The sequence below is a fragment of the Lithobates pipiens genome, unplaced genomic scaffold, assembly GCF_037356315.1.
Source record: "Lithobates pipiens isolate NorthernLeopardFrog02 unplaced genomic scaffold, aLitPip1_a1.2 Scaffold_27, whole genome shotgun sequence".
Lineage (NCBI taxonomy): Eukaryota > Metazoa > Chordata > Amphibia > Anura > Ranidae > Lithobates > Lithobates pipiens.
Genome location: NW_027507788.1, coordinates 97,240,688 through 97,252,915, shown reverse-complemented (window position 1 = coordinate 97,252,915; position 12,228 = coordinate 97,240,688). Strand labels below are relative to the sequence as shown.

General features: G+C 42.6%; 1 protein-coding gene across 2 annotated transcripts in view; it reads left to right on the top strand.

Annotated features, from left to right (window-relative positions):
* The window catches only part of LOC143934021 (cell adhesion molecule CEACAM1-like), a 98,151-nt gene that overhangs the window by 31,410 nt on the left and 54,513 nt on the right, over window positions 1–12,228 (top strand). For both annotated transcript variants that reach the window (XR_013263192.1, XM_077457254.1), the window contains exon 3: window positions 8,069–8,350. Coding sequence is in view for 1 of the 2 variants with exons in the window: in XM_077457254.1 (XP_077313380.1) it covers window positions 8,069–8,350 (282 nt within the window). In the remaining variant the exon portion in view is untranslated. The remainder of the gene's footprint in view (window positions 1–8,068; window positions 8,351–12,228) is intronic.

The window sequence follows — 12,228 nt, the reverse complement described above, 5'->3', positions numbered from 1 at the left end:
TTAAAGTCGTCTCCAAATTGCCTCACAAAGTCGTCCTGGAAGTCGTGTCGCCCCTGTGTGAACCGGCTCTTACAAGTCAGGAAAGTACAAATACCCCCCAAATTACCGTTTTTAGAAAGTAGACATTCCAAGGTATTAAGTAAGTAGCATGGGGATTTTTTTTTAAGTTGTAATTTTTTCCCACAATTCTTTGCAAAATGAAGATTTTTTTTTATTATTATTATTATTATTATTTTTTTTTTTTTACAAAATTGTCATATTATCAGGTTATTTCTCACACACAGCATATGCATACAACAAATGACACCCCAAAATACATTCTGCTACTCTTCCCGAGTATGGCGATACCACATGTGTGAGACTTACACAGCCTGGCCACATACAGGAGACCAACATTTAAGTAGTACCTTCAGACGTTCTACAAGCAAAAATTACACATCTCATTTCACCGCCACCTGTTACATTTTTGAAGGCCATGGAGTACCAGGATAATGGAATTGCCCATAAAATGACCCCATTTTGGAAAGCAAACACCCCAACGTATAATCTGTGAGGCATAATGAGTCTTTTGAACGGTTCATTTTTTTCCAGAAGTTTTTGGAAAACGTGGAAACAAATGAAAATGTTTTTTTTTTTTTTTTACACAAAGTTGTCAATTTATAAGATATTTCTAACACATAGCATGTTGTGATATTTGGGGGTTCTTTGCTCACTGGTGTGCTCTACACAGAAGCTAGAGTCCATGCCAGTCATGCCATTTAAGGGCTTGTTGGCCCACTTTTAGTAAATGAAAAAGAAAGAAAATGTCCATCGATAATTCCCACGCAGGGGTTTCAGTTTCACAGCAGTAAAAATGAAAAATACCAAGCCACCAGGCTCTATGGTCAGCTCTGCTGCCCAGGCTTTGCTTCAGCACTCTTGACTTTACAACAGAATTACTGTACCTCAGCACTGTTTCCCAGCTTCCTTGCAGTTCAGCCCACAGCTTTGGGCCCTCTGACTATACCATGCAGACATGCATGCTTCTCCCTTGCTTGCCTGGACTCCTCGGGAGGGTGGAGCCCAGAACCCTGGTCTTGGCTCTGTTATAAGCACAGCACCCACCTGTTCAATCACCCAGCCAGACTTCTGGCTGTTCCCAAAACCCAGTCCCAGGATTGGAGATTCCGTCCCACCCATAACACTATGGAATCTCTGGGCTCCAGGTCCCCAACTGAAAAGCCAGTTTCCTCCCAAATAAACAAGTCCCCTGGAGCCCCTCAACCTGCCTGGTTGAGAACACTTTATCTTTCTGCTGGGGGGGGGGGGGGGTACCATACTACCACAATGTATATAGCAAAAATTAGACCCCAAAACACATTCTGCTACTCCCGAATATGGCGATATCACATGTGTAGGACTTTTACACAGCCTGGCCACATACAGAGGCCGAACATTGAAGTAGTACCTTTAGGCATTCTAGGAGCATAAATGACACATCTCATTTCATTCCTACCCATCACACTTTTGAAGGTCCTGGAGCACCAGGACAGTGAAATTACCCACAAAATGACACCATTTTGCAAAGCAAACACCCCAATGTATATTCTATGAGGCATGGGCTGCAAATAGGTACCCGGGTACTCTGATGGGCTGCAGATAGGTACTCTGGTACTCTGATGGGCTGGTGACAGGTACTTGAGTACTCTGATGGCCTGGTGACAGGTATTCGGGTACTCTGATGGTCTGGTGACAGGTACTCGGGTACTCTGATGGCCTGGTGACAGGTGCTCAGGTACTCTGATGGCCTGGTGACAGGTACTCGGGTACTCAGATGAACCGTGACAGGTACTCAGATGAACTGTCACAGGTATTTAGGTACTCAGATATACTGGAACAGGTACCTGGGTATTCTGATAGACTGGGACAGGTACTCGGGTACTCTGATGGGCTGCGACAGGTACTCGGGTACGTTGATGGGCCGTGACAGGTACTCGGGTACTCGGGTGGACTGTGACAGGTACTTGGGTACTCTGATGGACTGTGAGTGACAGGAACTATGATGGACTGTGAGTGACAGGTACTATGGGGGTGGTAACAAGTCCTCTTTATTGGGGGGGGGGCAGTGTGATTTGTGTGTACTATAAGCGGTAATGAGATGTTACTGCAAACTCCTCCTCACACGCGATCGGTGTGTGAGGAGGAGAACCTGGTAACATCTCGTTACAGCGGTTTGTTTACATTTAGTGATTGGCTGTGAAAGGAACACAGCCGATCACGTGGGTAAACAGCCAGCCAGTGGCCGGGTACTCTGATAGACTGGGACAGGTACTCGGGTACTCTGATGTGCTGCGACAGGTACTCGGGTACGTTGATGGGCCGTGACAGGTACTCGGGTACTTGGGTACTCTGATGGACTGTGAGTGACAGGTACTATGATGGACTGTGAGTGACAGGTACTATGGGGGTGGTGACAAGTCCTCTTTATTGGGGGGGGGGGGCAGTGTGATTTGTGTGTACTATAAGCGGTAATGAGATGTTACTGCAAACTCCTCCTCACACGCGATCGGTGTGTGAGGAGGAGAACCCGGTAACATCTCGTTACAGCGGTTTGTTTACATTTAGTGATTGGCTGTGAAAGGAACACAGCCGATCACGTGGGTAAACAGCCAGCCAGTGGCTGTTTACCAGCGTCGGTGACGAGCAGTGTTCCCGGGAACACACCGCCGCCAACGTGTATGCGTAGCGCAATTGCGCGCACGCGTCGTGCACAGTGGGAGTGTAACCATCTGTGATTGGCCGTGATGAAGTCACGGCCGATCACATGGTAAACAGCCATGCCCAATGGCTGTTCAACTCCCTCGGTGGCGAGCGGTGTCTCCATGACACGCCGCCACCGAAGGAACAGGGATGCGCACGCACGATCGCATGCATTCCCTGTTTAAACGGGAGGACGTCATATGACAGCCTCCCACCACAATAGTCATCTGATGCCCGGCGGTCAGCAATCAGTTAATGGGATAATAATGAAGCTGCTTTGTTGGTGATACTGATGGAGTTATTGTAAACTAATTTTCAAAGGCTTTTATTTTCTAGTAATATCAAGAGTAATATTATTATGATTTTTTTTTTATTTGAGCAAGTTACCACAACACCATTATCCCGTCGTTTTTACGATCAAAGATACAACTATGTTGGTGTCCCTTGTCAATTTTACATTTTTTTTAAATATAACTGCCTACTCCCAAACTGTAATTTGAAATTAAACATATAGGGCGTTATTTACTTATGGAAAATCCACTTGAAAGTGCACTTGGAAGTAAAGTAGCTGTAGATCCGAGGGGGACATGCAAGAAAAATATAAAACAGCATTTTAGCTTGCACATGATTGGATGATAGAAATGAGGGGATCATTTGAGATCTACCCCTTAGATTTAGAGCGAGTGCACTTGCAGTGCAAAGTGGATTTGCCTTTCGTAAATAACCCCCACAGCCAAGTATTATTCTACACAATTTTTTTATTGTGTGTTAAAATAAATAAATAAAATTAGACATGCTATCTGCCAATAAAATTTAAACAAAAAGTGCATTCTATGCATCCAAAAATATAGAAAATATACCAAAAAAAATCATTATTCAACCAAAAAAATAATGTCAAAGCAATAACTCCAAGGCCAATAATAAATAACACGATATCTCCTCCGATTCCGCAACATGTCTGGTAGACGAACGGCCATTCACAAACGAACTGAAAAGCATGAAGTGAAAAGAGCAAACTGAAAAGCGCTAAATAAAAAACGCAAAAAGAAAAGTGTGAATCAACACTCACCAAACTTCTACTAACATGAAATTAGCAGAAGGAGCCCAAAGGGTGGCGGTAAAAGAGCTGAAAAACCATGCAGTACGTCACTACGTTCGTAATTATTGGCTAACAATTGTATGGCCGTGTGTAAGCAAGACAAGTTTGAGCCAACACCCTCCGGACAAAATTCCGCGGTACAGACAAAAAAAGTGTCCCTATATTTTTTTTTAGAATGTTGGCAACTATGGGATTCATACTGCCAGTCACCTACCATAGCTACTCAATCACTGCTTGCAGGCCTTTGGACTGCCGTAAAGCACTCCAACAATAAGAGCTTCAATGTCTTGTCCATCAAAGGAATAGGGATTAAAGACTGCCCTTCACTTCAACTGCCCTTAAGCCCCCCATCTGTTTACTTGCTTAGAGAAGGAACATATTTTTGGACCCCTTTCATTGAACAACACTGGTTTAGACTGCAGTTCAAAGTACAGTGTATTGTGTTTTTTTGGTTCATGCTCTTTACCAAATGTGATTTATGGATTAACCCTAGCTAAAGCTCCAGAGCCAGTTTTCACTTACTTGGGTATACCGTAATTTGTTTAGTGTATAGAGACTTAATTTGCTGAAGGTGAATCTGTGTTGTTTCAAACCGTTCTCATTTGAGTGATCTCAATACAGCAACTAGTTTATCCCTATTCTGGTGTCTGTGTCCTTTTTCTATAACTGTCAGTTGGTGTGCCAGATGGATGGAGGCTATTTCTTGGAGTCAGAGTATAGAACCCCAAATTACTAAGCGGCTCCTAGGGGTAGCTCCCCATGTATTATATTGCAGGAGAGACACTGTATGTCTCTTCTGCATCTAAGAGCCTGCCTGTTCGCAATTGTTTATTTTCAGAGTCCAGTACCACTTTAAAGTATAACTAAAAGCAAAACTCTTTGTTGTATTGGATAGAGTGGGGAGGGATTAGAACACCTGTCAGTTTTTTATTGCTGTCTGTGCCCCCCATTAAGGCGATTCAACCTCTCTATTTGTCCTGTTTACCATTTTCATTGAAAGTGAAAGTAAAAGAAAATCACACATTTTGGGTTCTCCCCCAAAAAGTAATAGAGGGGAAATCTTCCAAAGGATACACTAGTTCTACTGATCTGGGGGTCTCCATAAATTCCCTTAATTTGCAGGGATTTCCTCTCACTGTTTGGCTATGGGACAGGAAGTTAAGGAAAATCTCCACAATGGGACACAGATGGTGAAAAAAAATTACGGGTTATAACCCTCCCAAAAAAAGTTTTGCTTACAGTTCTACTGTAGACTTAAGTTTTATTCTAATTAATCCTACTTACCGCGGAGGGAGAAAATTAGAACTCAAGCTGGAACCTTGTAGTAATTTTTTTTTAACATAAAAGTCTCGCTACTCCTGTTTAGCATTAGCCTGCTGTGTGACAGAATTGCTAAAAGTCCCCCATTGTGGTTTTGTGCGGGGGAAAAAAAAACGTGCTTATTCTGTTTTTCATTCCGTTGCCATGTATTCCTAGCCCATTCTAAACAAGTGCATAATGAAGTGTTTGCTTTATTTATATCAAATGCCATTCGTTTCCTGAATACCAGCTGAAATTTCAAGTAACAGAGATGTTGGATTTGAGAGGAGACCAAAACTGACTGACATCTGTTCAAATAAGTAGATTCTCTTCTGACAGTTTCAGATTTCTGATGGCAGAGGATGGTGGTAGAGGCATTAGCCAAACAAGGCAGTGGAGTAAATATATCAAGGGAGGAATATAAATCTGGCGTGGATGGGGCAACCAAGTGTCTCTTTCATGGCAGAGACAGATTTATGTGGGCTAAAGAAAGAGTAGCACTCAAAGTGCACCATGGTGAGGCAGTGATTGGTGGACATGGTGAAAGGCTGATGTTCATGTTTCATTGTAAATGAATGAGTAATAGATTCCATGCTGAGGACCTCAAATATGGCTGCTGCCTTACCCCAATTACCCACCAAAGGTGGAGTGTCATAAAAGGAATAAAGAGAGGTATGGGAGACTCTGCCCACTACAAGTGTGTGTTAGCATTGTGCACTTCCCCTTTTAAATAAAAAGCTAAGAAAAAATTGAGGAGGAGGGGACATTTTCTTCCAAGGGATTAAAAGCTTCCACATACCGTGCCTTTTGCCCTTGCAGGGGCACAGCCACCTGGTGAGTGTAGGTCTGGGGGGGGGGCACGAGTGTTTTTCCACCCATTCACCAGTTGGATGTTGTTGCACCGATATTCAAGCACAAGTCACTTTGGATTAGGACAGTGTCTATGGACATATACAATTATTTGCTTGACTGCATAGTGAATCCTCTCTTTGCACATTTGCATATTTGGTTTATTTGGCACCATTGTACGTTACAACTGGACATATATGGCCTTAATCTCGTATAATCATATAATGTGATTTATTTTTAAAGGCACAGTACATATGGAATTCTTCATTTTTAATTTATATATATATATATATTTTTTTTTATATATATATATATTTTTTTTATTCTTTATCTTTATTTAATCTTTTTTTATTATTTATTAAACATTTTCTATCAAAATACATGCATGTTTTCATCTCTTATATCTAACATACTATTGACTGTTCTTTCATTATTATTAATAATCTGGGGGTTGGCTCCCTCCTCGTCTCCAACCTCATAGAGGAGAGAGAAAGGAAAAGAGAAAAAAAACAAACAGTTTATCCTAACTCTTTAATTTATATATTAAACCTTGTTGCACAGTGTATTTTACACATATGAATCTTTATTTGCTGAGCACTTTTTCACTTTATGATCACAATAGGAGAACTAGTAATTACGTTTTGATAAAATTTGTGAATAGATGTACACTGTTTATAGCACTCTTTAGAATAGATTACACTCCAGTATGGATTTCAGCAGCGTACTGTTATACCCAAATTGCTATACACATTTTTTATTAGATTTTTATTGTAGCACCCGCTACCGTAGGTAGATGCTAGAGTAGTGTTTGTGTTTTTGCTGCCAGTGCAGGTAAATTTAGGCAGGCCTATGCTGCGAGAAAGGCCTGTTTGTTTTTGATCTGGGGGCAGGGGAGTGGCTTAGTGTAGCAGCGGGTGACTGACATGTGCTTCAGCTCTTGGACGCCACCTCTGTTTCCATTGAGAAGGTTCTGGAAAAGAGGCAGGGCAAAGTGCTGGAGTGACTTGGGGTGTATTTGGGAGCCCTGACCAATCCCTAATTATGACTGGCTAGGGGCAGGCCTCCTATATATACCCATGGTCAGCCTATTGTGGGAAGAGTTGTCGGGTGGAAGAACTGAATGATGGCATGTTAGGCTGTGGTGGCCCTTGAGGGACCCCCTTTCTGGGGTGTGTACCTTAGGCTTAGAGCTCGGGAGGGAGCCACTGTTTACATGGTCATTGAGAGGTGTCCTGGAACAGGAGGAAGACAATGGTGAGCACAGCCAGGAAAGTCATTCAGGAGGGATCTACACTTAGGTCGGTGAGTGAGAAGCACAGTGAGAAGCTCTAGGAGACATGCCAGGATTGGATGTGGAGCCAGAAGGAGAGATTGTGGTGTTTTTGGAGTTAAGTTGCTGCAGCCAGAAGGGTTGGCAAGACTTGCATCAGACGTGCTGGGAGCAGTAGTCCACCAAGGATCAGTTAGCACAATTATCATCTAAAATAGTTGCTGCTAGGAAAACGTTAGGACTGTCAGGCCTAGCCATGTGCTAATGGTGGCAGGAATCCGGAACTAAAGATTCATCATTTGGGCGTCCCATGTCCCTTGTCCCTTTTACCCATCCAAGTTTAATCCCCTAATAAAAACAAAAAAAACAAGCAAGAGAGAGTTAATTGACTGGAGAAAGTGTTGCTAAAATGGATGTCTGACCAGCAGGGTGATGTGTGGATGTTGAAACACGCAGCATCCACACTAGGCACCGCTACATTATTTAAAGGCTAAGTGTACAATACTACCACACACCTGTAGTGGGCAGCACCACCCACCCCTCTCTACTCCATGTTTCATTGCGTCACACCTTTTCAAATCTTCCATCATTAACTCTTTTGCAACTTTCGGCATTCAGTCATGTGACATCTCAAGGAAACAAAAATAATTCTATTATATGGAAGGCTGGTACTGCTGCCCATTTTTTTCAGTCCCAGAATTTTCTTTTAGTGCTACAACCAAAAGCACCCACACAAAACAAAAAAAAAACTTTTCTCTCACAAAGTGAGTTTGCTCATTCAGTCTAACAAATTGTGTTTTTTAATTTGACAGTTCCGGTCTCTGAAGTGAAATTAATCAGCAATATGTCAGAATGGATCTGGCCGGGAATAGATTCAGTGTCTCTGACCTGTTCAGCTAAAGGTACAGTTGACAATTACTCCTGGAGCCTACAGGGGGCACCACTGCACAATAACTCTCGATACCACTTCACCGAGAACAACAAAGTCCTCACAATCAGTCCCGTCTCTACTAATGACACTGGAAACTTCACCTGTACAGCCTCCGGACTTCTCAACAACGAGAACAGCAGTGGATTAAATCTCAAACTGGGCTGTAAGTATTAAAGAGTTTTTATTAACAGTTTAAAAAAAATTTATTTCATGAACATGTAATTCTATTAAAACAGTGTTTATAAAAGAGAACTAGTCACAACTGGGCTTATGTTAGAATCTGATTCATCAGTCTTAAAATTGTGTGGGCTTATTTATATAAAATTTACAGTATACATGCCTCCTCATTTGGCTTTTCTTACTTTTTTGAAGCCTGACATTTCAGCTTGAGAGTAATACATGGGTCAGAGGTCACCTGAAGCCTGACAACCTCAAACCTGAAATGCCGCTCAGTTACAGCATATTAGTATCAACTAATAGAGATTGTTATTCATCTACATTCCTGTCAACTAAAAACCTATGTTATTTCATTTTGTTTACACTCTCAAGATTTGGGAGACAGTAGGCCTAAATCAGTTAAATGTGAAATTAGGTGAAGTGGTTTGACAAAGAAGCCTGTGAGCCTGGAAACACATTACCATGGTTACAGGCCATCCCCCTATGTGATGTCACTTCCAGTCCCATGCTCCATGGTGGCTCAGCATACTTCCTGGATCGACAATTGAGCAGCTTCTTCAGCCTTCCACCACACATCGGCTACTGCTAAAGTGAACCCCTTGGGTGGATCGTTCCCTGAGACGATCCACCCTATAGTGGATTACTGTTTGTGACAATTACTGACAAAAGCATTGCGTGCAAATTCACTTGGCTCTTTTATTGAAGGTGACATCTAATGCTGCACTTGTTCTCGTAATACAATAATTAGATGTTTCCAGTAATGGAAAAACAACATCTTCCCTTCACTTCTCATACACCAGACCAAGTGTGTAAGGTCAGACAGTTGACAGCCAGCAATTGTCAGTCTTCAGGTGACCTCTGACTCTGAACATGAAATCTCAGACAAAGTGAGTAAAATTAAGTATTGGGATATTTACTAAAACTAGTGCACACAGAATCTGGTGCAAATGTACATAATAATCAATCAGCTTATAACTTCAGTTTGTTCAATTAAGCTTTGACAATAAAACCTGGAAGATAATTGGTTACTATGGCCAGCTGCACCAGGTTCTGAGTTATCTTTTATAAGTAATATTTCACCATTACAATAAATCCTTAATATTCAGATTATCACATAAGCCTAGCTGTATCTGATAATGTTAAAGTTGAAGGCTAGATGTGATCTTTATTGCATAGTTACATTGTCCAGCTTAGACCAATATAAGTCCGGTCCAGATCATCTACAGTACAATGATCGCTGGTGTCTTCTGGGTCCTGTGCCAAGCAGGTCCTCTACTGTCCCCCAAGGGGGGGAACTCACTCGGCAGTGCCATAATTCACAGAAAACTTTGTATTTTTGCAATGAATACGATATACTCTGGGATTGATTTACATCAGCACCACTGGCTGCTGATGTGACTCCTCCCATATGGGAAACAGGAGGGGGTGTGTCACATCTTCAGCTCTGAGGGGTTCATGTTGGGACCTGTAGTCCTTCACTGATATCTAAGGTTGTGATGCCCCCCAAATTCAAGGACTACAGGTCCCAGCATGGGCCCCTGAGAATTAGGGTATGACCCCATAGATTTCACATGCTAATGCTGAGACCTGTAGTTATTCACTAATGGGGGGGGGGGGGTTCACATCTTCAGTTCAGAGGGGTTTGTGCTGGGACCTGTAATCCTTCACAGCATGAACCCTGCCCTGATATCTAAGAATGTGTTCTCCTTCCATCCCTCCAAGGGTGTAATCTCATCTGTCAGTGTCCTCTCCTCTTCTGCAGACCCCTTATCTGCCTACTGTGCTAGCTCCAGGCTGACACACACTTGGAGCTCCTGTGAAATGCTGACAGTTCAGCGCAGTATGCTGGCTGCTGGCGGAGAGCAAACTGAGGATTTTAACCCCGATCTGTCCATTGCGAGTGCTTTGGATTCACTTGCCTTTCTACAAAACTCATCTCTCCTTTGTGTATTTCTGCATGCTGTTGGCTGAACGATGCAGAGAGGAGGTGGGTGGAGCTAATCAGTAGGCGCGAAGGAGGAAGTTAAATCTTCCCCGCTGGGAATGCTGGGGCTCTGTCTCTCTCCTCCTCGTGATGTCACTGATTGCTAGATGCAAGGTGGAGCGGCAGCGAGCAACCATTTGGGCACTGAACCAAAGGCTCATGTAAAAGGAGTCTCACCAGCCGGGGGTCCACCACAGGCTGTCAGTGAGTGACAGCAGTGATGCAAGAGATATTTTAGAGGGCAGCAGATCGGTCCAGGGCTGGGGGCAATTTCAGAACACTGTATTTATTTCCAGGAGCTATAGTGAATTAATTTTAGAGCTAATTAGCCTGGTTTTGGCTATTTTGAGAGTGTTTACTATAGCGCTAATATGAGAATGGAAGAATAAATAAAACCCTCTGTGTTTGGACAAGATGAGAATCATGACATCACTGCCTCTTTTACTTCATCCAGTCTGAGAACTCCTTGTGTTCTTTGTAAAGTACAAGGCAGTATTTGAATGGCAGCAGTCCGGAGTGAGCAGGTTCAGATCGATTCTGAGTGACAGCAGCAATCCCTGTAGTCAGGGGTGGACTGACAATTTATGGGGCCCCCGGGCAATAGGAGATTATGGAGCCCTCAGGCAATCAGAGATTATGATGCCACATAGTATACACAGACATGTTTCTATTGGGTAAGAAGGTACCGGAGGGGTTGGGCAGCTATAATCTCTGGATTTTTAGACTAAAAGGATGTTGGAAAGAGATATTTCATAAACAGATATAAAAAGAAAAAAAAAGATTTTTACATACTGTCCCTGTTTTTACTGAGGCTGGCAGACCTGATGGGCCCCCTAGCAGTGCCCGAGTGGCCGAATGGTCAGTCCGCCCCTGCCTGTAGTAGTGGCAAATATTACAATGATTGTCACCCTCCACAGCAGTCCATCAGGTATGCAATATACAGATTTTTAGAAATTGCTTAGACCCCTTTCACACTGGAGGTGTTTATTTTTAGTGCTAAAGCACCTGAAAGTGCTTGAAAAAAAAGCCTCATCTGCAATCCCAATATGAAAGCCCCAGTGCTTTCACACTGGGGCGCTGCCCTGGCAGGACTTCAAAAAAAAGTCCTACAAGCAGCTTCTTAGAGGCACTTTAGGAGCGGCGTATACACCGCTTCTAAAGCACCCCTGCCGATTTAAATCAATGGGCAGCACTGCCGAAGCGTCTGCAAGGTGCCTCAGTAACAGCGTTTTTTTCTGGCACTTTTAACCCTTTATTTGGCCGCTAGCGGGGGTTAAAAGCTCCCAGAGGCCCGGGCACTGGCATTTGAGAAAGGGCTCATAGAGCTGTATATTTGTCTATAAACAGTTGTCCAATTCTTCCATTTTTTTTATTGTTACATGAATACAATAATACAATAAATGTACAACAGTTTCCAACATACATTTACTATTGCATTCCATTTGTAATCAGAATAAAAAGACAATATTGGCAATAATAAAATAGTGGACTGTTACACAAAAGATAAAACTACGCACAGTACATGTCACACATATTGAAATCCATAACCTATAGATTTTTGTAAAGCTGAATTCTGTGCATGAAAACTCATTTCAATATATTCCTCAATTCATTTGCAAACCCAGTTACTACCCTGTAAAAATAGCAGTGAGATCATCACTTTCCTGCACAATGCCAGTGCAAAGAGCAGGATTGAGGGAGGATCTCAGCAGCCCCCACCCACTATAGTCTGAATGCAGAAAACTACAGGAGAGGAGGAACCATACAAGCATAAGTATTCGATTTAAGTCACAAGACTATAATTTCTAAATCTCATTGGGTTCAAGTGAAAAGAACTGTCACTTTAAAAAAAAAGAAAGTCTTCTTATCCTGGTGTGTTA